The sequence below is a fragment of the Rhizopus delemar genome, genomic scaffold, assembly GCF_000149305.1.
Source record: "Rhizopus delemar RA 99-880 supercont3.11 genomic scaffold, whole genome shotgun sequence".
NCBI classification, from domain to species: domain Eukaryota; kingdom Fungi; phylum Mucoromycota; class Mucoromycetes; order Mucorales; family Rhizopodaceae; genus Rhizopus; species Rhizopus delemar.
This window is the reverse complement of record NW_027137837.1, coordinates 610,116-634,850: the sequence shown is the minus strand read 5'-3', so window position 1 is coordinate 634,850 and position 24,735 is coordinate 610,116. Positions and strand designations below refer to the sequence as shown.

The window sequence follows — 24,735 nt, the reverse complement described above, 5'->3', positions numbered from 1 at the left end:
TGTATTATAAAAAGATATTTACTAAATAAGGCCATTATGATCCTTTGATAAATGATTATTGTATTTCCTTTACCTTGCTTAACTCTGTCAAAGAGCTGCATTAGACTGTTTATAATTTAATTGGTTATCAGCGGATTTTATGACAATTAAAAAGAAGCATTTTTAAGATTTTTTTTTTATTTAATTTTTTTTTTTTTCGTAAAAACAGAATAATATAATGTGGGAGCCTAATGAGCAATTGCTTCTTCGAGCACCTGTTCGTTACAAGAAACAGGATGGTACCCTTTTTGTTACTCCTAGAAGAGTTGCCTATCAACAGCAAGGCTCTTCACAATTAACTCCTTCGATTTATTATAACAACATTGCTGGTAAAAAAACAAAGATTGTTGATTTATTCTTTTATTAAAAATGCTTTTATTAGGACTTGCACAAACACCAGAAAGCTCACCCAAGGTATTATTAAAGATTTCTCTCAAGACAGCAGGCGCAAAAGATTACACGTTCCAATTTACGTCAGCAAAGAACATTCAAGAGCGTGAAGGAATTAAATCACAGATTGCCGAATTACTTGCTCGTGCTAGAGGATCTTCGGTCACTGCAGCTACTACAACGACCACCACACCAGCTACTACACCTGCAACACCTTTATCTACAACTACAACAACCTCTACACCATCACCGACACCTACAACAACACAACAAAGCTCTGCGATATCTTCACCAGCCACGATTGCCAAGAGCCCGCTTCCGAGCAGTGGCAGTAGTGTACCGGGTAGTCCAAGAAGTGCACGACAAGAAGAGTTTAATGACCGAAAGGCTTTATTGACTTCAAGTAAAGAGCTACAAACACTTCATAAAGAACTGGTTGTGGTTGGTAAAAGTGTGGATGAAGAAGAGTTTTGGGCAAGTCCTTATGTGAAGCGCATTCGTCAGGTAAAAATAAATAAATAAAAAGCATATAGAAGGAAAGAGATAAGCTGAATAGAAAAAATTAGAAATTGAAAAAAGATGCATTGTCAAGAGAAGGAAAACAAAAAGGAAAATCTTCGAGAATGGTTGAATTGAAACCTGGACAACAAGAAGGAACAGATATCAAATATACTTTAACAAGTCAAATCATTCACAACATTTTCACAGAGTTTCCTTCAGGTAAATAATAATAATAATGATAAATATATGCAAACTGAATGAAATGCGCAGTGAAAAGAGCCTATGATGCAAATGTACCTGACAAGGTAAACAAGGACATTTATGTATGTCTATAGTGGTTCCTTAAGATGTATGGTAGATGACGGAACAAGTGTTTTGGAAACGGTTTTTAGCTTCTGAGTTCTTCCACCGATCACGAACGGGTGGAAGATCCCAACTTGCTCCGTATGATGATATCTTTGATAGGTGTTTGCAAGAAGAAGATGAAGGTATAACTAACAACAAAGTAATCTTGTACTAACAATACGTATAGAAAACTCGAAGCCACCTACAATGACACGTATGGAAAGAATTCGATTTGATATTGATTTATCAGCTACTCAAGAAGATCATATCGAAGTAAGAATGAGAAAACAAATTATTTTGTTAACTAATGTATGATAGAGCGGAAATGCGCCTGATTTTACAATGAAACCTGGAAGAGAAGCACAATCTTTGCCACTTATTCGTAGGTTTAACAGGCATTCAATGCGTGTATTGGAAACGGCCTTAAAGTAAGTGTGAATACTATATGAATACCTTTATTAAGGCGTTTTAGTAGTAAACCTACACCAGAGACTTCACATGCAGAAGAAATAGAAAAAGGGATTATTATTCCTGAATTGTTAGATGAAAAGCCTCCGGAAAAGATTATTTTGGATATTCAAGACACAAGACGCTATTTTGAAAGTCAAACACGAGGATCAGATCAAGTCAGCATAAGCGAAGAAGTAAGAAAAGTGGATATAATCTATACTTACTGTGATTAACCTGAATTTTGGATAAGGCCACAAAGGAGTTATTGAATGGATATAAAAGAAGATTTGAAGATTGGCAACCAAATATGATAAAGCAAGTAATGACAACTGGTGCAGCTGATACTATTTGTACTGATTTAACAAGTACTATTAAAAAGAAAGTCAAATATTCACATAAATCATCAACAGGTATACATTGTAGAGGATGGAAAAGAAAATTAACAAGTGAAATTAGATAGTAAACTGCCTGGTTCTGTGCAACAAAGGATTCAAGGTTATCATTCTGCAACAAATGAAATATTAAGGCATTTTTGGTCGTCTTATGAACCTTATAAACCAGACAAGAATAATAGAATGATTGAAGGATTAAGAAGGCAACAAGAAAGATTAAAAGAAATATTGATATCCGTAGTGAGTTATGATGGAGATCCAGAGAGATGTAAACAGGTAGAAATATATAAGCATATTTATTTTATTTTATTTTACTTATATCCCTTCAGACGCTTGCTCCTCTTATGACTGCTATAAACAAAGCTTTAGAGGTATCAAAGAAACGTGTACAAAAGAAACGATAATCCATAAAAGCTGTGCCCATATACAAAAATAAAGGAGTGTCAAATAGATCCTCTATATTCTGTAACAAATTTATCTTTTACGTGCGCATTTTATGCGAAAAAAAAAAAAAAAAAAAAAAAAAGGAAGTCCGCTTTTTTTTTTAATTGTTTGTCAGTTCTGCGCTGATTTTTTTCTTTTTTTCAACATGTCCATTCCATTATTACGTGAACAAGTTATTGAAGCACTTGATCGTAGCTCAAGTATACCTTTAAAGGATAAGATATCTATTCTACAAACATTTGCTTCTACTTTAAAAGGTAAACAATAAATAAGAATAGCAAAAAATAATAAAGGTATTTGTTGTAGAACCAGTAACCATTGAACAATCCCGGGAAATATTATCTATTGCACCACTTGGTTTATTCTATTATGGGTTCTCTATGGAAGATGAAAATTTAACCAATGTTTTATGTGAAATAATCAGTAAAATACTTGGTCCTTTTAATTATCGAGATATCAACTCAAACGAAAACAAGGTTAATCATAGTTATACGGTTATTGCTATTATCATTAGACTAACTGTAATTATTAGTCATTTTTATTAGAAGGTTTAACGCATTATAATCCACAAATACGATTATTATCCATTCAACAAGTATACAAGTGTTTGGATTCAGTTGAATTTATTAATGATATGGTTTTGTATATAAAAAAGACATTGTTTTTCTTAGTTTAATGCATTACTTAGGTTAATTCTGAAACATTCATGCACGTTATTACCACCCTCTCATTTCAAGATACTAAACCTGCACAAAAAGCATCTGAATTATTATATAAAATCACATTAACTCATCAAGATGCTATATTTAGTCCAACTGCTTGTTCTATTATTAAACAATTGTTGAGAGTGTAAGGAATATTAATATTATTGCATATATTAATATTAACTCTAATCATAATAGGAGCGAAACAGTCAAATTTCGTATTTATGATTTGGTGATTAAAGTAGCTTCTAGCTCAAATCATGCATTTGAACTGTGTGAAAGTACAGGACTTTTGCATGAATTTATTAATGAATTGCGATCCAATGATCTCTTGGTGAAAATGAATGCGATTGAATTATTAAATGAGGTTTAATTGAATAATCAAGTTTATGCAAAATATGACTGATAAAATAGGATAGATTGCTGCCACTCCTTCAGGCATTATCTTTCTTGAAAGGGCCAATCTTGTGGATGATATGTCAGCCATACTGGATAATGAAGATGAAGACGACGTGGTTGTTTGCTTAGTAAAATGTTCTATTATAAAGTTCATTGGTAATTTAGGCGAAAATAAACAAGTACCATTCCAACAATTATCAAATCAATATGGAATACTCAATCGTCTTGAAACATGTCTTGATAGTAAAAACGACCAAATATTGGTAATCTAATAAATGATTAATGAAAAAAGCGCTAATATCTTAATCATAGACAGTAACTATCTCGAGTATTGGGTTGATTGGCTCTCATTTATTGGGGCTTATTTTAGTATGGCCCTTGTCATCCAAGCTATGTGAGCTTTATCCTTCTACTGTGGGCTCTGTTAAGGCAGTTTTACTCCAAACTTTATCCAAATTGATTGGTGTTAGGTATAAAGGATATAAAAATAAGACAATGAAATTAACGTGATATTAGAGATGAACCAGTGAATGAAAGCGATAGGTTAACATTGCAGATCTTTAATGAATTTGATGGATTCCCTAATAAGATAATAAGAGAAGCAAAACAACCAGAGGATGATATTCGCATAGCATCACTTGCATTGATGCAATCCATTGCATACCATACTTGGGGTATTAAGGTAAATTATTTCTATTTTTACACCAAAAAGCATAACTATTTAACTCCTTATTTAGTATATGGCACAATCCAGTGTATTTATGCAATATCTGCTGGATCGAACAACCGACCGCATTCAACAGGGACAGGTGAATATATATGACAATAGCAAGCTTTGTCCATTCTAAATTGTACTTGTAGATGTGGAAATATACAATTATTCAAACTATAGTGTCACATCCTAATTCAAAAGAAATATTAGAAGTGGATGATTATAATCAATGTCAAACTTATATTAAGCAAGGTCCATTTTATAAGCCATTAGAAACAACTGTTGCATTTGAAAGTAGTTAATGTTGAACCCCTTTTGTACTTTCTATTAATTCTCTAAAGGGGTGGGGAGTTCATTATTAAATAAACTATTTAAAAAAGAGTTTCTTTGTTTTTATTATTGTTATTATATTATTATTATTATTATGAATCATCAAACAGTTAAAGCCATTCATCAATTCCTTAATAAAATCAAATACCAAACAGAAATAAAGCATTCCAGTCGATACTTGTCACAATATGGAGTATTGCAAAAACGATCATTAGCTGGTACAGGTGCTTCCGCTACAGTAAAAGTCATACAAGATCACCGTCGCAATATATATGCAGTTAAAGTATTCCATAAAAATATCAACAAAGATAAACTTTTGAAAAAGAAATTAATGAGCGAATATTGTATATCATCTGTATTAAATCATCCAAATATCATAAACACAGTAGATCTGGTCATTGACAATAAACATCGTTATTGTATTGTTATGGAATATGTAAGTAACTTACAGCCTATTACCATTTTTTTATTTATTTTATTTAAGTGTTCAGGAGGGGATTTATATTCATGGATAAAAGAAGGAAAACTTGTTCACTTGAAAGACATCAATAATCTTTTTAAACAACTCCTTCAAGGGCTTTCCTATCTGCATAATTTGGGTGTTGCTCATCGTGATATCAAGCCAGAGAATTTATTAATACAGCCCACAAATCGCAGACATTATCAACTAAAGATTACAGATTTTGGTGAGGCGGATGTGTTTCGAGAGCTTTGGCAAGCAGAGGGACGGTTATCAGATGGTGTCTGCGGATCAATCCCTTACATGGCACCTGAGGTATTTTCACAGATGAGTTACAATGCAAGTCAAGCCGATGTTTGGTCAGCAGCCATTGTTTATTCTTGTATGAGACTCAATGGGGTGCCCTTCTTTTGTGCAAAAGAGACAGACCCCAATTTTAGACTTTATCAAGCACAATATACCAAGAGACGATACCCTGCTTTTGACATTCTAGATAAAGACAGCCAAGATATGCTGTATGATATGCTTAATCCAAATCCGGAAAAGCGGTTTACCATACAGGACGTTCTAAAGCTAACTTGGGTTGCCAATGTATAATATAGAATTTTAATCCAACTTTGACCAAAGGGACAACCCATTTGACAAATAAAAAACATGGATTTCGACTGCAGTGCTGTCAACTTTGATAGGTTTTTCTTTCTTCTTTCGTCTTTTCATAAAACTCTTCGAATCGGCTTTTTATCAGAACGACAAAAGAGTACGCCAAATATTTTATTTAAAAGGTGTAAAGTTGGATATGATGGAAGATCTTGCTCTAAAGCTCATAAACTCAAAGAAAGACCCGATTACTGTGAATACACTTTTCTTTTTCTTTTTTTGAAGGGTTTAATGTTGAACAAACAGTAATACTTTTTTTTAAAAAAAAATGTGTGCTTGCGGATAAAGCTAGATTCAAGCTGCTTATAGAGGAAAAACTGTCAGCCAAAAGTCCTAGGTTTGATCAAAAGTATGAACAAATCTTTCCTGTTCATGCTCTGCTTAAATTTTCTTCAGCCTAATTGTAGTAAGCTGTACACAATGATCCTTGTGACATGATGCACGGGATTTCAATTTGTCTTGTAGCCATTAAACCATCAACAATAATATCATAAAGAAATTTCTTAAAGCTGAGTAGAGGGTGTATAATCTTAATCTAGAGCGATGCCATTCATATGTTTTTGGATCTCTTCAGGCCCTCTTTTTGTCTTTTACACTTTTAATTCCCAAGTAGGAATCTTTCTTTCACTGCAATCTCTGTGTATCGTTTTTGATAAGTGTTCAGACAGTTTAATTTGATTGAGTGCCCATTTTATATCATAATCAAGATTGAGCGTCCCTTTGGCCAAAGTTGGACCAAAAAAACTGTAGTTGATGCGCACGAGAAGCAAAGAAAGAACGTAAAAAAGATTTCAAATTGCGTGAATGAGATACTCTTACTGTATTTGTGCGCTGTTATAAAAAAAAATCTAGCAAAACATTTTATTACTTTTGTCCCTTTTTTTTTCTTTTTAATTATTATTATTAATATACATGTCCATTAAGCCTGCACAACGTGTATCCAGCTTTGGAAGAGATGGTAAAAGTCAAATAAATATAATACTTTATATGTATTATTAAATGAAATTACCAGTATGGTCCATCTTTACTCCACTTGCTCAAGAAACAAAGGCTATCAACTTGGGACAAGGCTTTATGAAGTAAGTTTTAGTTGAAATGAATCACGAAAGAAGAAAATTAAAATGTGGTAGCTTTACACCCCCTGAAATCATTCAGAATGCGTGTAAAGAAGCACTTAATAAAGTAGAATCCAATCAATACTGGTAATACAAATGAAAAGAAAAGGAAAATTGTAGAATGAAATATAACAAGCATTTATCAGTCACCCTAAAGGTCTTTTACGTTTAAGAAAAGCTTTGGCAGCTTCTTATAAACAGCAATTGAATGGTCGAGAGTTGGATCCTGAAACAAACATTATTATCACAGCTGGTGCCAATGAAGGTATTTTTGCTTCTTTGGCTGGATTTTTAGACAAAGGAGATGAAGTGATCGTGATCGAACCCTTTTTTGATCAATATATTGTAAGCTTTGTGTACTTTATATGAAGTATTAACAGCTATTTTTGATAGCCTAACATTACTATGAATGGTGGTGTACCTGTTTATGTTCCTTTGAGACCTCCTGCAGATGCTGATCAACGTGTTGTTTCTTCTCAAGAATGGACATTGGATATCAATGAACTCGAATCAAAAATTACCAACAAGACAAAAGTTATTATTATCAATACTCCTCATAACCCTGTCGGTAAGGTGTTTACTGAAGATGAATTGAATGCTATCGGTCAAGTAGCCGAAAAGCACAACTTGGTTATTATTTCCGATGATGTGGTATGTTTATTAATTGCGTAAAAGACAAAGGGCCTAATGTATCATAGTATGATCGTCTTCATTATCTTTCTTGTGACAAGATTCCTAGAATAGCCAACAAGTTTTGGGACCGTACTATTACCGTTGGATCAGGCGGTAAATGTTTTGCAGCTACCGGTTGGCGTGTAGGATGGCTGATTGGACCTGCAGAACTAATTCAGTATGCTTATGCTGCTCAATTACGTGTTGTCTTTTGTGTTAATCATCCTAGCCAAGAAGCCATGGCCGCAGGTATTGAGGCCTCTTTAACCGAACCTATCTTTGAACAACAAATTGAACAATACATTGAGAAGAGAAGCATTTTATCCAAGGTGTTTGATGAACTCGCCTTACCTTATACAGTACCAGAAGGAGCTTATTTTATTCTGGTTAATACAAGCAAGATTCAAATTCCTGAAGATTATGTGTTTCCTGATTTATTGAATGACCGAGGAGATGATTTTAAAATGTGCTATTGGCTAACCAAAGAAATTGGTGTATGTGCTATTCCTCCTTCTGAATTTTATATGAAGGAGCATTGGCCATTAGCATCCAAATACGCTAGATTTGCTTTTTGTAAAACTAATGACGTATTAGAACAAGCTGTAGATAGACTTAAGCAGTTAAAGGGATATATTGCTGCATAAAAACATATTTTTTTTAAAAAAGCGGAAAGGAACGGATGAAATCGGAAGCTAACATAACGGAAATATCCGTTCACAAATAAATTTTTTTATTTAATTTAAATCATGGTTGTCACGGCAGCAGCGTGAGGTGTAATTTTTGGTCTGCAGTCATTGTATTGAATCAATATATTATCCATGTTATTATTACTTTGTTGAATTGAAGAATAAACAACAACGGCAGCCACAGCAACCATGGAAACAGCTAATAGTGACTCATCAGGTTGCTGCTTGATCTGTTCTTTGATTGGTGTTTGCTCTGATCTTCTTAGTACAGGAGTACTTTCCTCCTTTATTGTTTCATCTGATAAAATGCTGTTTTTAACACGAATCTTTTTGTTGAGTACATCTTCTGCCTTTGCCATTGTATTGGATAATAGCAATCTTTCACGAACAGAGTATTGAGGTTTTTTTCTTTTATCATCACGATCTAATTTCTTGATGGCTAATGTATATGCTTTGTTGGCAATTTGTCTTGGAGATAAACACTTGTTCTTGTTTTGAGGCCACATTTGGATTTACTGTGTAAGAATGATAGGAGGATGGAATAATGAAGAGACACTTGAAAATAAAATTGAATACGTTATAATACTTTTATCACTACTTCCCATCGATCAATTAATAATAGAGAAGAAGTATTTCTTGTTTTCTTGTTTTCGATTATGTTTTTTCTATTATTTGTTTATTTAATGAAAAGAAAATAAAATAGAATGAATTCATATGGGAGAATTTAAATAGGAAAAAGTAGTCGGAGAAGGAAGCACATGAAATTTGTTTATACTCCTTACAATGAATGTATTATTCCCAAATCGAGTTATTACTCTATTTAAAAAAAATGCCTCACAACATGCGCAAATGATTACAGAATAGAAAGAACAGGTTTTATAGTCATTCCAATGCCAAAGGGTGTTTTTTTTTTTAAGAAAAAAGGGCGGCTAATAAAAAAAATTCAAAAGACAGGTTTTCAAAAACTAAAGGGCGGTTTTTATTTTCTCAAAGAGCAGTTTTTATTGACTCAAAGTTCGCTATTTAACCATATTTTAACGGTTTATCTTGAAAGAGAAGTAATTTTTTTATTAATTAAGTGTTGAGCAATATTCAAAATGTTCTCCATTTAAGCACTTTTCAAAAACGTTTACAGACTGTTGGACAAATGCTTTGAGGTGCTTGGGAAGGAGCAGAGTTACAAGATTCAGCAATTCTTGTAACCAAACTATAAGTTCTTTTGAACTAGCTACACTTGAATCTGCTCTTAACAATCGCCCGAAACTCTTCAATTGCGTTGAGCTCTGGAGAGTAAGCAGGAAGATAAATACACCTATGCTCTCTTTTAGTTATAAGTTCGTCTATTTCTTTAGCGGTGTGAATGGGCGCATTGCCCATAACTATATAATGGTCCTTCAATTCAGGGAAAATAGTCTAGTTTGTTCATAGCTTTTTCAAGAAATTTAAGATAATGTCCAGCAACAGTACCTTTCAAAGCAGATTTCTGTTTACTAGTCGGTGCTTTTCTTTTACAATTGCCATAATCAATTTTAATGCGCTTTAGCCACTCCTCTTGGGGGTTTCAAAGTTCCATGGACACAACAAATTTAGCCGAAATGGCACATAATATAGTGCGAGATACCGCTCTTGTAGATGGAGTAGATACAACAGCCTGAGTTCCTTTCAAAGACCATCCTTCTGGAAGTCTCATATTGATATTAAAACCAGATTCAGCGACGAAAAATAGTTCTCAAGGTAATTCATATCTGTTGCACTCCACTTTAAAACCCAAGCCAATCGATCAGCAAACTCTGTTGTATTATTTCTAGTGGCTGGTTGAATTGTCAATTTCTTGAATGAAAGATTGCATTCAATCTTCAAGGAGTTTTGAATAGTATTCTTTTTTAAGCTTAAACATGCGAAGCTTTGAGTGAGGGAATCCATTGCACCAACCAATCGTGCTTGCGGATTATCGTCATAAAAGTTTATGAGGCTAGTTTTATGCCCTTTTCCTAGTTAAGGTTTCGGTCTATTTACCAAGTTTGTTGCTTAATCATTTATTTCCCGCTGAATTAAACATACACATCTTGATCCGTGATTTAAAGAATAACATTATTAAAATGTATAATATTTAGCATGAAAAGGACTCACATAGACAATACTACTGTCAAGTGGCAACACATAATAAATATGAAGGATTACCTAGAATGAAATGAGAAGTCTTTTTAGGATATTACACAAAAAGCTTGAAAAAGGTTTAAAGAAATAACCCCTTTTAAAGACTATAGTCGCTTTCACATATAGTAATACGTTTGAATAACTTTACAGTATTCCACATGAAATGTTACGTTAGCATATAATATATGCGTTTGATGGTTCTCATATCAAACAAACACTTCCTTTAATATGAAGTCACTCAAATTCGGACAAAATTGATTGATCTTAATCCATATAATCTCTTATATTCTATAATTCAAAACAATATATATAGTTTGATATTTTAGACAGTAAATCAATCCTTTCAGTTTTTAATAACCATATCTTTATTCTAATAAAACTATCGAAAGCCTAAGGGATTTTCAACAACTTGCTAATTTATTCTTATTTATTTTACCTACCAACCTTACCTTAGCTACACAAAGGAGTTGAAAAACGGTGAATATGGTAGCATAAATACCATAACGAAGAAATTATAAATCCTTTTTAGCTTTATTAATAATAGTGTCATGTTGACTGTGAATCTCTTTTTCAAACCAGATGTCATGATTTTAAGGGCAATGTCTTTTGCAACTGTTTCATCATAAAGTGAGAGGAAAAAGCAAGGTGCTTTGATCTGTACAGAGCCAGGAATATGAATCAAAAATTCTATAGGACTATCATCTTTAATCTTTTTCAAAACATCAGACTTTTCGGCAAAGTTTGTTGGTGTTGTACTGGCAGCTATCATCTTTGTTTTGAAGAAAGGCAAACGGATTACGAACGACCAAAAGGCTTCTAAACCATCATGTTTTATCGCCTTTGAAGACGAAATTAAATGAAGAACAACAGAGTTAAAATGATGATTATTGAGTTTCTTAAAATTCTGACTAGCATGACGCATTAGATCCACATGTGAAATAGGGTAAAAACCTTTCGTAAAAAATCGTGCACAATAAAATTCCTATAATTGATGAGAGCGACGTTTTATATACTGATCCAATAGACGCCTGGTAGAAATGAACTCTGAAGCAAGAGCAGGTACCTTGATACATGTGGTGATGTCTTCATCCAGTTTGAACTTGTCCATTGAGGATTCTAAAAATGGGGTAATTGACCCATGTCTATGAATATATCCACCAACAACCAATAACTCGTAATAACCAGCAAATATTAGAACCTCCATAAATTGTTTATCTGTGTATGTTTTGCGAAATACCTTAGTAGTGGCTACTCGGTCAATTCTATTCAAGGAATGGGCACAATCGTCATGATACTTGTGATTATGGTAAAATACATCAAAGCTTGTGACTAATAACGACAATCCATTGAAGTTGATGATACAGCTTAGGAATTGTTGGATTTGAGAAGATGCTTCACCAACATCGCAAGTAAAGAATCTTGAAACACTTGTGGTATTTGTGTACAAAGTGATATGGCTGATGGGCGGTGAAGGGATTTTCTACATTGTTGTTTGTGGTTGACGGGCTAGAATCTGATATATGTAGTAGGTGCTCTAACAGAAATTTCTGTCTTGATTGTATATCTTTGGGAACTTGCAGCATTATGAAGTCATCTTCAGAACGTTTCCTCTTAATGAGATTCGATCCACTCTGCTTCATTTCGTACACTTTATGTTCTTTATCGTATGTCTTGATGAGAGTGTAAATGATATTGTTCACCTACTCTGATTTACAAGAACTAAGTATATCCAAAGTCATTGAGTTATTTTAAATATAAAAATAAGGACAAAAAAGAATTAACGAGACCGAACCATAGTTCTAAAGCCGAATACTTTTATTAAAAAAGATTTTGAGGCTATTTATGTTAGTTTGAGCAAGGCCTGAGATTAGATGGCGAAAGGTAGTTATGACCGATATGGTTTGACACAAGACAAATTTCATAGTAATAAACTACCTAGATACTAATTGAAGCATAGTATTCAGAACATTTACTAATTATCAGAATCCATTCTTATTCAAACTCATTTGTGAAGATGTAGTCTAGAACAATAAGACTGTATCTTATTGACATGTTAAAATATGACAGTCATTCCTTTCTTTAAAACTGTGTTACATAACTTTTTGATTGTTGTCAAGTTGTTCAAGTCATTAAAATTGATGCAGTTTGTGAAAGGATTTATGATACAGTCGAAGACGGTTTACTCGATAGAAATATTGCCATTGTTGAAGGGGCTACGAAATTTTCAAAACCGAAATCGGTGTTAGTGTGGAAGGGAAGGTTGATTGCCTGTTTCTTTCCAATGTAGTTGAATTATTAGCACACTAATGATAAAGACATGGCGTCGTTCCAGCTGAATGCATGGTAAAGCAGACCTGCGATAAAACCATTGACCAAGATAATAGCGGGTAGACCATCGTCTACGTTACACTTTTAAAACAAGGATTATAGGTAATAATGCGTTTACAAGATCTATGCACAATAAACTCGCACTGTGACAAAGTCTGGACTCATGCACATCCTTAAAATCAAATTATAAACAATCAGCCACCTCGCCGCCATATTTTTTATGATTTACACGAATGCGTAGGCTATGTGAATTATCATGAACCTCATTTCAAACCGACAGCTTTGTCAGATTCCTATGCAAATTAAAGTAATAAAATTGATTATTTCTCTTTGTTGATATGTCACTATGAGACTCTCCAAATGTAAAATGGCCATACGAAAGCATGTGACAATTAGGATTGATATCATTGGAGAGTCAACTTTCCAGTCTTTAAGGGGTTGATGTATACAAACAGCTTTAGTAAATGGTTCCCACATATTTGCTATACATCCTTTTCTGGCAATTATATTTTAGTAAAAGACATATCTTACGATCAACGCCTCATTATAAATAGATTGAGATATAACCTGTGGTGTGCGAAAACCTTATAATAATCTTAGTTTACTAATCCGCATTCATGTTGATGCGACACATGAATTGCATAAAACCACATCATCAAATGAAAAATATGGTGTGCGACACTTTACTCTAAATTTAAGTAAGCAAAGCTTCCGAAAACATGGCAAAAATCAATTATCGTCCTCTTGCCCAAAAAAGGTGACCGAAGCCAACTGAAAAACTGGCGACCTATTTCGTTGATTTGTGTGAATGCAAAAGTTTTTATTCGACTTTTGGTAACGAGGGTGAATGGTATTCTTCTTCATCTCACTAATCGGTACTAAACTGGTTCCATGTCATGTCGATTCATTGCTTGTGTTCGTTTTCTGATGAATCTCGCTCAGAGTTTCAAATTCACCGGTATTGTGCTTCTTTTGGACCAAGAAAAAGCTTGTGATAGAGTACATCCAGATTACTTGCGTGTTTGCCTGGGCCGTTTTGGTATCCCCTCTAAGCTTGTCTCCTGTATCATATCTCTGTTTTTTTTTCAATCGACACTTTGCGTCAATGTTAACGGCTTTCTGTCTGGCTCTACTCCATAAGGCCATGGACTGAGATAGGGTGATCCACTCTCTCTCCATTATTGTTTAATATTACTGTCGAACCTCTGCTGCGGTCTATATTGTCTTCTCCACTGCTTCCAGGTTTTTTCTATAATCACGCGGCTGGGTATTCCTATCCTCAACTGTCACGTTCAACAAAACTTTAAGCACTAGCTTATGCAGGCAATGTCTTGGCATTTATGAACCGCCTATACGAATTACATACATTGCTGTCTTTATTATCCCAATATGGACGAGTAACTAACGCACGGCTCAACTGCAATAAAATGTTAACTGTTTCACTCTCTGGAGAAAAGCAACAAGACTGAATTCAAATGCTTCAGAGTAATGGTATTCCCTTATGGCATAATAAATACAACCTGAAGGCAGCCATATTTTTAGGCTATCCACTTACCAGCAACTGGACTCAACTGTTTAATTATCTGGATAATATTGTGATCAAACTTAAACAGCAGGCTAGCATACTTTCACAGAGAAATCTCTTCATACTCCGCTGTAGCTTGATTTGATTGGACTACATCCGCACGGTGGCACTCTGTGGACTGAGCTGAATACCAAATGGTTTCGCAATCGCGATTTGCTCTCTCTAGAGAACCTTCCAAGCGATTATCCTCGAGCTAGGAAAGCTTCTTGGAATGTCTTCTGGTCTTCATCAATGCCTCATCAAGCTCTCACTATTCTTTGGTGCATTTACCGCAAACGACCACCTTGTCGCTCGCGCCTTAACCGCCTCATTCCTCAACGCTTCGTGGACAATGACTGTCTCTTATGTGGTGCCATCAAGAATGATGAACATTTCCTCCGATCATCTCCCCTAAAGCAACCTGCTTGGGAAAGGTTCCTACCAAGGTTTTTACCACGCCGATTTACATTTAATTTTAGAACAATCTCCCTTCCGCCCAGTACCACTCTAAAACTGCTTCCTTGCTGGAGTTTCGACTTACACGCTTTTATTGCATGCCGCACCCTCATTCTTTGGCGCTTTTGCTGGAAGTTTGTGTTTGATGACATTGTCTTTTGGCCAAGTAAAGTGACAGCCAGAACGCCCCTCATGTTAAGACATATTGGCAAAGAGAATGGACTATAACATCAAAGCAAATTCATCCACTACTTTGCAACGTATCTGTGCAACTTTCTTTATTCCCTATATCTTTCTTTACTTGTAATGTTTGATATGTAACTTTAACAGTGTCCGTCATTATGCGGCCCACGAAGAAACAACTTGTATATATATAAAAACACCTTTTGGCATTGGAATGACTGTATTCCCAAATCGAATTATTACTCTATTTAAAAAAATGCCTCAAAGCATGTGCAAATGAATATATAAAGAACAGGTTTTATTTCAATCAACATTCTTGTCGATGACGATGATGACTTCCTTTCCCAACAGCAGCACTATCTGTCATGTTATTCACAGAAATATTTATCGGCATTGTCATTGAAGATTGTTGAGGTCCCAAAGGTATATTTGTTGTACTATTGCTTGGTTCAGCATAAATGGGTTGAAATAAAAGATTAAAGTTCCACTGATCAGGCTGATATCGCTTAAAAAAACGGCAACTAGGTAATCTCCATACATGATCATAAACCATGTCTTTTGTACTAACTGAGTCTGTAATAAGTCCCTTTGCGGCTGTGAACTGAATCATATGTTGGCTATCATTTTTAGCAGTCCATTGGAAATAGACATCGAGTGCATTTGGATAATTTGGTGTGTATCCCTAAAACTACCTGTTGCTGTTGTTGTTGTTGGGAATCTATAAATAAGGAACTGTTGAATAAATGGCTAGCATTGCATAAATATTTTACTAGTAAAAATAGCATTCATTGTATAATTAAAAGACAACAAGTGACCTGGAGTCACTGATTGATTAGGAGTTGGACTTGTAAGGGTCAAGAGATCTTTAGCCAACACAATAGTTATAAATACTAGAATTGCTATTAAAGAAATCATAAAGAGAAAATAAAAAAGATGGCTTTTTTTTTTATTTCTCATTCTACATATATTTATAGTGTATATGCGTAAATTAAGGAGTGAAAAGGGAGCAACAAGGAGAGCTAATAAGGAACATGTGCTTGTAAGAAACCAAGCATAGCAATGGATTCACCAAAATAAGTACATTCATTATCTTCATCAATATATCTCATCACTTGGTCTAATTGCTGACGCCAATCAAGCACCCAAAACAAGAAGCTCACAGGTGCAGTAAAAGCCATGTCGCTGTAATCTGCATAGGGCTGTCCATTCAAATGATAACCAGCTCGAATAGGACAATCACCAGAATTCCTACTTAATTGATGAGCAAAAAAATTGGCTTGAGTTTCAAGTAATTGTCGAATACGAGGATCCTTTGAGAGCATATAATAGTGGCCCAATCGCCAAGGTACACGGCATGAGTTCCAGTTATAATCTGGGTCATGCTTACTCTCAAGTACTTCTTTATGGACTGGATTGTATGCTCTTGTTCTGGGATCAAGAGTTAAAAAATCAGCTATTAGCCCTGTTTGAGGATTCATCGCAAGCTGTCCTTGGCAAGTGTTTACAATCGCATTCACTACATTTCCCCATATTTGTTGACGTTCCGTATCTTCCTATATCATATCTTTTCTGTAAATCGACGTCTCCAATACTATTCCGTTGAAAACAGAAACTTACATAATAAAAGAGTAAATAGCCACTGAGAATGAAATCACTAGGTCGCGTTAGTGCAAAAGCTTCATCTCCAGGGTCTGCCCAGTCACCGATCAGTGGCATATAGGTCTCATGGTTAAAGCAATGGTCCCAGATGGAACGAGCAAGGTTGACAGCAGCCGCTCTATAATCAATTTCACCTTGTGCACCACCTCTTCCCCATACCTTGGCTGCCAAGAAAAGGGCTGTAGCGATGTCTACATCTCCGTCTGTTGCACAATGGTCTCCGCCTTCATCACCCGGTACAAATTGTCCGTGAGAGGTTGTCTTTTGTTGCCATCTAAGTTTTTATTTTTAGACATTGTGCATATGTAGAACACTATTTATATATTCTTTACTGCATTAAACCTTTATGATTTTTCCATTGGTTGAAATAACGATAAAGTCCATCAAAATCTTGTTGGTTACGCTTCAAAACAGATATAAGCATACCGTATCCTAAGCATATGTGTCAAACACATTGTATAAACTTATATCTCTTTTCTTTTTTGTTTTACCATGTGCTTCAGAACATGTTTGCTCTGCGGCTTTTTCACTGGGTTCTTTATAATAAATAAAATATCCGTCTCCATAAGACCTTAAATATCTATATGTCTTTTGTTAAAACTATAATTGGGATCCTATTTTTTTTTGTTTGTTTTTGTTTACTTGGATCTCCATTTCGCGTAAGCTTCTTCTATACTTTTTCCCATGTTTATATGAAATAAAGAAAAAAAAAAGAAAAGGAAGCCTCGAGTTCTTTTCTATTGCAGGTTTTTTTTTCAATTTAAGCGCGGTTTAATTTGTGCGCTTTTTGTTTCTTTTTTTTTTTTTTTTTTTTTTTTTTTATTCTTTTTCTTTTTTAGAAGCTTTGTTAATAATAAATGAAGTATAAAAAAAGTATGAAGTGTATTCAAAGGATTATTCTATTTTAATAGTATCGATAATCTATACTTGTAAATAAATAATGTATACTTTCTATACATAAACATAGTAAAATTGCATTATAACAACAAATACTGTTAATGTACAAAAAACCAGGCAGTTATTAGCTTAATTTATCCAATCGTTTAGCTCAAATACCAACTATATTAACAGCGAATAGCTTTTGGATCATCATTGATATAAGAAAATAAACAAAAAAAAATAAAAGGAAATAATGTATTGCAAAGGACAAATAATTAAATTTGTCCACAATTTTTACTTTCAAGCATTTATTATTTTACGCAATCCAGAATCAAGTTAAATACATCAGTGCATTCCACAGTAGTGTGGCAATTGCCTGGTATGGCTATCAACTGCTCTAAATTATTGATTGGCAACTTTGACCTTATTGCTGTATTATGAGAAGTAAGGGATGTTCTTTATGCTGGATTCCTTGACAGAGCAACCAACGCGAGAATTAATATAATTATAGAATGAAGTCATATTTAGTAATAGAAAGGGTTTTCTCATTAAATATTCATAAAATAAGTGTCCTAGAGATTGGATAGTGTATTAATGAAAAAAAAAGAGAGTATGATACCAAATTCAAGGATAATAGGAAATCCGAAGACACAACATTTAATCACTTTGAAAATTACATCACTTATTTTTAGTACGATTAAAGAATATTTTATTTATCTGAGAATTAAAATAACCCAATTGAGCACATAATAATGGAAATTATTGTATTGCCCGGGTCAGATCAAGAGATGGTTAAAGAGCTAAAAAACCTTTTTGATAGTCAAAAAGGGAAAAAGGATAAAGATGGGAAGATGAAGAAGATACGGTAACAAACGATACGAAATTAAGTAGAGCTGAGCCAATGCAATAGTTTAGTACCCAGAGGTGGAATTTCAGGAGCGGTTTTGTCATGGTGGAGGTAGTCCAGTTCATGTAAGATTTGGCAAATGATCGGCCATCGAATAAACCATGCTGAATATTTTGATCGACGTTGTATAGTAGGCTTCTTCCTTGAAGTAGGCAGGAGATTGAGGAGATAAGATAAAGGGTCAGAGACAGTGCTTGGCATAAGAAACCGATGATGCATATTTAGACAGGCAATAGCATGCGATCGAGTGATCAGGTCACGAGGATGGTAGATACATGGTTTGGGACGGCCACCAGGCAACCAGCCCATACGCCAACGAATCAATCGGCTACGTTCAATGTATGACATCGGTAGCCAGAGGATGGGGTCCGCGACTAATTGAGGGCGGCAAGCGGAGAGAAGGATAGAGTTAGTGTCTGCACGGCGGTTTTCAAAAGATTCTTGTAGGTAATATTTACGGATTGCTTTGAACTTGCGTCGATCAAGTTGATCAGGATCGGTTTCAGCGCAGAGCCTCCATAGAGGGGAAGTAGTGAGCTTGTACCATTGTGAGTGGCTTGTTGACGTTCGAATGTAAGGAAGCAGTCTAAACATAAGAGTATCATCAGGTGTATCAATAGTTCGAAGCAAGAATTTGGCTTGTAAGATGTGGATACGCTCCTTCATTGTTGGTTGATTTACTAGATGTAGCATGACCTTGATGGACGAGCGTGAAGTGCCCCCAAATATTCGACGTAGACATTGGTTTTGGCAAGATTCTATCTTCTGAAGTTCCCTGGATTTCACCGCACTGATGGCAAGACCGTATTCAAGTTGTGGACGAACAATCTGGGAATAAAACCGCGTGGAGGTGAGTTTATCAAACCCAGTAGGATTCACACCAATGGCTGTCATTTGGTTCATGGTCTTCAGTGCTTTATTGATATTATTTTGGATAAGTTCCTTTGTGTTAAGGTATCCTCCAGGACTGATCGGAATGCCTAAATAGCTGAATGAAACTTGACGTGTAAGTGAAATTCCATAGAGAGCATAGTCTTGAGCGTCAGAGGAGGGGGACAGTATTGCGCATTTGAGGGGGTTCCAACGAAAACCTAATTGATAGCTATGGTCTTCACATTTTTGTAGGAGCGTCGTTAGATGTTGAGGTGACGCTATTAGTACCACATCATCAGCGTACAGGAGACAGTTGATTGATAAAGCAAATTCAATAGGATTAGTCTGAGAACCATCAGCAAGGGGGTGCTCTCGTAGAAGATTTGGCAATTGGTTAATGTAGATTGAGTATAGGAAAGGAGACAGAATCGAACCTTGCAACACACCAGTAGCAGGTGAGAATCGGGAAGATTTAGTATTCCCCAGGAGGACTTCAATCTGGACATCATTAAAAAGGTTTTTAAGCAAGTTGAGTAGTGCCGGTTCAAGACTTTGTTCTAAAGCTTGCCACACATGCCGACGGTCAACAGTATCATAGGCAGATTTAATGTCTAAGAACGCTAGAGTTGGAGTGACCTTATGGTGTTTGCGTAGAATAGAGCATATTTCAACGAGGGACAGTGCTTGATCAAGTGTACTGCGGGCTACACGGAAACCGCCCTGTGCAATATCAAGTGTAGGGCTTTGATCGACTAGTTCAGGATATAGACATTTTTATACGATTTTTCTGAAAATAGAGGTTAAGCTAATCGGACGGAAGTTTCCTGGATCAGTTACCGGGCCTTTTTTATATATGGGAAGAACCTGAGCGACTCTCCATGACAGAGGGGTGTGGCTCCATCGCCAGCAAAGTTGAAGCAGGTACACCAGAATTGGTGTTAAACGATCAGTGATAGGTAGGATTGTTTCTATAGTAAGATGGTCTACACCGGGTGCTTTCCGTCGGGGTAGATGTGCAATTGCATTATTAACTGTTTCGATAGTAAAAGGACATGTGTCTGTATCAAATGGTTCATTATGGCTGATGGATGGCGTCGATTCAGTAAAGTGAGATAGTAAATCACCAGCAAAAGTGCGTTGAAGGTGTTGCGCCATTACATCAGCAGCACGCTGTGGTCCCTCTATATGAGAAAAGGTGGGCTTGATAGTTCTGTTTTTTCTGATACGGCTGAATTTAGTGATTGCCTTGGAGTAGTTTCCCTGGGACATTTGGTCACAGAAACAGCGCCAAGTTTCGCGACGTCTCTTTAGAATGAGTTGACGTAATTTCGCTTGAGCTTCCTGATGTGCTACCCATAATCGTAGTGCATTGAGACCATGTGCTTTCCTCCACTTTTTGTAATAATATTCTTTACGGTTAAAAGCGGCTGTCATTTCAGTTGTCCAAAGATCCTTAAGCCATTCATCCGTTGGTGGTGAGCGTCTACCACAAATCTTATCCAGGCTGTCGTAAATAGTGTCACATAGTTGTTGGTGTATTGAATCAATGTATTGACAAGCCTCAGTTCTATTAGGGACAGAAAGTGATGACTGGTGGGGTAGTATTATCTGTAAATTTTCAGTGAATACTTCTTTGTAAGAGTTTCTGAAACGTGGATGTTTGAGTTTTCCAATATTCCAGGTAACGCGTTGTGGAGGTAAATGGACTTGGAGGTTAGAGGGCAAGTCAAATGACATTGACATGAACTTGTGGTTTGAACTGAGAGAAAGATCATGCCTGATGTGTATAGATGGCGAGATCAATTCGTTGTTGCTGAGAAAAAAGTCAATGATGCTTGTACCCTGATATGTATACGAGGTAGGTTGTCCATATGTAAGACGTTGATTCCAGAGTATAAGATTATGGGAGCACATCCAGTTGTAGAAAATTCGCCCTCGCGGGTCTATTCGAGTGTCGCCTGTGTAAGATCCCAGGCGAGCATTAAAATCACCGCATAATATAGTATTGGTCGTATTAGTGTATTGCAAAGGTAGTGTATCTAGTATCGTTGTTACTTCTTCATCATCTAAAGAGGGTGGTAAATATAGGCAGTGGATCAATATTTTAGAGGCTAAGACAATAAATAAAGAATACTTAGCTAATAGGGAGTGAGTATGAGTAATTTGGTAGACTGGTAGTTTGCATCGCGGATTCACCAGGAGAGCCAGACCAAGCTGTCCAATACCCGTGATAGAGTTCCGTGGTATACCATAGGTGTAATATTCGGCCCAGGTAGTCTTGTATCTTGTGGGGGATAGTAACCAAGTCTCAGTGAGAAAGAGTAAGTCCGAATTATGTAAGGGTTGCAGGATTGGATAGATAGATTGCTTTGGCATTCCGGTTGCATTGAATAATGAGATTCTGAGAGGACTCATTATATTAATTACGCAAGGAAAGAGAAGCTCGATCATCAGGCTGAACAGGTTCTTCATCGGTGATCATATTGATGTCGTCTGAGTCATGCGCGTTGGAGGTATCTTCGTCTGAGGCAGGTGATTGATCAAAAATGTTTGATAAGTGAGGGTTACGAGCCGAGGCAAGTGTGTCATAGAATTTCTTGGAAATCCATTGTTTGTCGTAGAAGAAGCGGGCCACAGCATACTTGACTGGAGCACGGATGTGTTGTACGGCACGTTCAAGGCGCGTAATTTGGTGTTCTTTAGCAATTTTGTCACATTCTGTAGTGGAGAGAGAGGCGAGGTTTGGGTCTTCAAGGATGGATCCACTATTGGGATTAAAGTTCTCTTTAGGTGTAATTCGATGTTTTGTTAAGAGTTCAATAAATTCGTTTTCATAGTCGTTGTGGATGAGGATAGTGGCTGTGTGGCGTGCAGGGTAGTGAATGTCTAGAAGACGCGCATTGTTGACACCAAGACGGCGGAAAGTTGTACGGAGGGTTCCAACAGGGATACGAGCCTTCGTAGGGATGTAGAGGTATTTGAAGCCTTGGTTTGGAGATGGTGGTTGGAAGACACGTGCGGCAGCCGCTTCACGTTGAACACGGCGTAGTTCTCTTTGGCGGGGCATCGACTGTTTGAGGGAATCTAACTTGGCTTTATTGTGCCAAGGTGCGTCCGGGAAGCCGATACGTTGTGAAGATTCCGGAATAGTAGGAAACTCATCCGACGAGGCCTGTTGGTGAGCTTGGGGTGATTGCTTGTACATAGTGGTTATTTGGTTCTGCAGCTTCTGAATAGCTTCATGGGCCTTAGAAAGTTCGGCGGTCAAATATTCAACTGTTTTTTGTAATTGTATAATCAATGGTTGCGAATCTTCAGTCACAGTTGATAGTTGGGTGGGTACTGAGTTAGCTGTGTTAGAATCTTCGAGAGTGTTCGAAAGTTCCACATTGTGAGGTGATCGAGACGATTGTTCGTCAAAAGTAGCTGTACACTGTAAAAGTTGGTACATAGGGTGTGCCTTAATATATTTATGGCAAGAAGTGCATATAAACTGTGGTTGAGTTGGATCGCGTGAAGATGAGCCATGGCGATGAAAAGTAGGGTCGCCTTGCACGCAGGACATGTGATTCGTTTACGGTAGGTTTTGAAAAATGTGTCAAGTTCAACCAGCTGCTCTTCTGTGAGAGTAGGTAGTTGAGCCTTATTGTAAGGGCCTCTCGTGGGTGGCATTTACTATTGTCAGTGGTTGTGATGTAGGAATGTGGTTTTGAATAATGTATGAAAGTGCCTTTGCGTCGCTTGCCAAAAAAGGAAAAAGTTTATAGAAAGTATTGGAAAGCGGAAAAAAGTTCCGTCCGGTACACTTATTGTTGAAGTCGGTACACTTATTGCTGAAGTCGGTACATTTATTGTTGAAGTCGGCACACTTATTGTTGAACTCGGTAATGGACTTATTGCTCAATGGTTGAATTTCATGAAAGATAATGGATTGATCGTTTCTCCTTCTCAATTCACTATCAATTGTAGTCATGCTGAAACCAATGCTATCAACGCAGTAACAATGCCCATTGCTTCAGCTCTTGCCATAAATATTTTCTTGCCGTCTTCCTTCAAGATGAACGATTTCATTTTTTAGATGATGAAATTATTTCTTGCAAATCCGCGAATTGAACTTCAAACATTCATTACAAATTTTTTCGTTAGTCCCCCAATTTTATTATAAAATCCTCAAATTGGCAGTGGAACCACTGTAAAAATATAAACAAGAAAAAATAGACAGCGTCATTGTTTTTATAGCTCTCTTAGAAACTATAAGTATTTGATATAGCCTTTTATTATTCAATTTGAAGATGCGTATTCTGGACTATAGATGAATGTTTATCATTAAAAGAAACGACCAGCTAATCGTTTTCAATGTGAATTATATCTCTATTATTGGGAATGATAATTCCACTTATTTCAGTATTTACTAAACACATGTCTTGATTTACACATGAACGACTCTCAAAAAAAAAGACAGAATATTGGTGGTAAGCAGTGTTTTGGAAGCATATTAGTATGTAACATAAATGACGTTATAAAAGGCTCCAAAATTTTACTCTTTTTCGTTATCAGAAAGCATTCCGAGCCGGACGACTTTCACTCCTTTGGCCTTCCATCTCCTTCTGTGCAGCAAAGAGAAGTGATTATCAAAATAAGGGGTAGAAAGTCAAAAACTGAAGTTTCCTTCTTTCCTAAAACTTTGATAAGGTAGCTTTATATTTAAATGGATGAATAGAAAGAGATACTAAATGAGGATGATTAGGTAGCGAAAATGGCCAAGTCTAAGAATCACACCAACCACAACCAAAGTAAGATAGAGATTTTAATCCACACAATTTCAATCAATTAACATGCGCTCGCTTAGACAAAAAGGCTCACCGCAACGGTATCAAGAAGGCCGCTACTCACAAGTATCGCTCTCAAAAGGGTGTAAGTTGTAACATTTACATCAGTGACTGAAAGAAACTAAAATATGTAATAGTTGGATGCTAAATTTCTTCGTAACCAACGTTTCGCCAAGAAGGGTACTCAAAAGGCTCTTGCTGCTGCCATCAAGAAATAAATTGTGGATTTAAAATACGCGAATTATTTTATCTGGAAATACACAGTAGCATTGAAAAATAAAAAAGTGGATTAATTCTGGATTCATTTTTTTTTTTTTTTACCTTTTTAAAGGAAAGATACGGTTGGAGAAATGATAGAATACAGATGTTACATATTATAGAATCAACTTGGTTTATGCATTTGAAAAAAAAAAAAAAAAAAAAAAGAAAAAAAAAGCGGGCTTCGGCTTTTTGTTCGATGTGTGTCATTTAAGAAGAGATTATAAATTAGAATCAAGGACATTTCAAGCTGGCATTGATAAATGGCACGATGTTGTGTGAGCTGTTTCTTTAGAAATTAGTTCCTACAAACAAATTTATTTGACATGGTCTTGAGCCTAATTTT

At 35.9% G+C, this 24,735-nt stretch overlaps 11 protein-coding genes across 11 annotated transcripts; 5 read left to right on the top strand and 6 right to left on the bottom strand.

Annotated features, from left to right (window-relative positions):
• Positions 1-408: 408 nt before the first annotated feature.
• Positions 409-1,958, top strand: RO3G_12924 (uncharacterized protein; the record flags this gene model as incomplete). The annotated part of the gene is made up of 6 exons (XM_067667508.1): positions 409-933; positions 996-1,149; positions 1,323-1,418; positions 1,463-1,548; positions 1,594-1,657; positions 1,819-1,958. 6 exons carry the CDS (start codon positions 409-411, stop codon positions 1,956-1,958), a joined length of 1,065 nt encoding a protein of 354 aa, XP_067523609.1.
• Positions 1,959-2,706: 748 nt separating this feature from the next.
• RO3G_12923 (uncharacterized protein) lies at positions 2,707-4,678 on the top strand (the record flags this gene model as incomplete). The annotated part of the gene is made up of 8 exons (XM_067667507.1): positions 2,707-2,818; positions 2,868-3,082; positions 3,250-3,410; positions 3,464-3,632; positions 3,685-3,792; positions 3,977-4,134; positions 4,181-4,346; positions 4,526-4,678. The coding sequence occupies 8 exons, from the start codon at positions 2,707-2,709 to the stop codon at positions 4,676-4,678; spliced, it is 1,242 nt and encodes a 413-aa protein (XP_067523608.1).
• A 2,057-nt stretch (positions 4,679-6,735) lies between these two features.
• Positions 6,736-8,254, top strand: RO3G_12922 (uncharacterized protein; the record flags this gene model as incomplete). The annotated part of the gene is made up of 5 exons (XM_067667506.1): positions 6,736-6,781; positions 6,836-6,902; positions 7,085-7,283; positions 7,332-7,589; positions 7,637-8,254. The coding sequence occupies 5 exons, from the start codon at positions 6,736-6,738 to the stop codon at positions 8,252-8,254; spliced, it is 1,188 nt and encodes a 395-aa protein (XP_067523607.1).
• A 95-nt stretch (positions 8,255-8,349) lies between these two features.
• On the bottom strand, positions 8,350-8,802 carry RO3G_12921 (uncharacterized protein; the record flags this gene model as incomplete). The annotated part of the gene is made up of 1 exon (XM_067667505.1): positions 8,350-8,802. One exon carries the CDS (start codon positions 8,800-8,802, stop codon positions 8,350-8,352), a length of 453 nt encoding a protein of 150 aa, XP_067523606.1.
• Positions 8,803-9,520: 718 nt separating this feature from the next.
• RO3G_12920 (uncharacterized protein) lies at positions 9,521-9,986 on the bottom strand (the record flags this gene model as incomplete). Its single annotated transcript, XM_067667504.1, has 2 exons — positions 9,521-9,709; positions 9,918-9,986. 2 exons carry the CDS (start codon positions 9,984-9,986, stop codon positions 9,521-9,523), a joined length of 258 nt encoding a protein of 85 aa, XP_067523605.1.
• Positions 9,987-10,965: 979 nt separating this feature from the next.
• RO3G_12919 (uncharacterized protein) lies at positions 10,966-12,408 on the bottom strand (the record flags this gene model as incomplete). Its single annotated transcript, XM_067667503.1, has 5 exons — positions 10,966-10,982; positions 11,030-11,435; positions 11,517-11,651; positions 11,691-11,933; positions 12,397-12,408. 5 exons carry the CDS (start codon positions 12,406-12,408, stop codon positions 10,966-10,968), a joined length of 813 nt encoding a protein of 270 aa, XP_067523604.1.
• Positions 12,409-14,577: 2,169 nt separating this feature from the next.
• Positions 14,578-14,760, top strand: RO3G_12918 (uncharacterized protein; the record flags this gene model as incomplete). Its single annotated transcript, XM_067667502.1, has 1 exon — positions 14,578-14,760. The coding sequence occupies one exon, from the start codon at positions 14,578-14,580 to the stop codon at positions 14,758-14,760; it is 183 nt and encodes a 60-aa protein (XP_067523603.1).
• A 531-nt stretch (positions 14,761-15,291) lies between these two features.
• On the bottom strand, positions 15,292-17,329 carry RO3G_12917 (uncharacterized protein; the record flags this gene model as incomplete). Its single annotated transcript, XM_067667501.1, has 7 exons — positions 15,292-15,666; positions 15,810-15,883; positions 16,066-16,537; positions 16,602-16,917; positions 16,976-17,075; positions 17,135-17,223; positions 17,286-17,329. 7 exons carry the CDS (start codon positions 17,327-17,329, stop codon positions 15,292-15,294), a joined length of 1,470 nt encoding a protein of 489 aa, XP_067523602.1.
• A 1,076-nt stretch (positions 17,330-18,405) lies between these two features.
• On the bottom strand, positions 18,406-19,332 carry RO3G_12916 (uncharacterized protein; the record flags this gene model as incomplete). The annotated part of the gene is made up of 1 exon (XM_067667500.1): positions 18,406-19,332. One exon carries the CDS (start codon positions 19,330-19,332, stop codon positions 18,406-18,408), a length of 927 nt encoding a protein of 308 aa, XP_067523601.1.
• Positions 19,333-21,721: 2,389 nt separating this feature from the next.
• On the bottom strand, positions 21,722-22,753 carry RO3G_12915 (uncharacterized protein; the record flags this gene model as incomplete). Its single annotated transcript, XM_067667499.1, has 1 exon — positions 21,722-22,753. The coding sequence occupies one exon, from the start codon at positions 22,751-22,753 to the stop codon at positions 21,722-21,724; it is 1,032 nt and encodes a 343-aa protein (XP_067523600.1).
• A 1,305-nt stretch (positions 22,754-24,058) lies between these two features.
• RO3G_12914 (60S ribosomal protein eL29) lies at positions 24,059-24,349 on the top strand (the record flags this gene model as incomplete). The annotated part of the gene is made up of 3 exons (XM_067667498.1): positions 24,059-24,095; positions 24,152-24,216; positions 24,269-24,349. The coding sequence occupies 3 exons, from the start codon at positions 24,059-24,061 to the stop codon at positions 24,347-24,349; spliced, it is 183 nt and encodes a 60-aa protein (XP_067523599.1).
• Between the last annotated feature and the right edge of the window lie 386 nt (positions 24,350-24,735).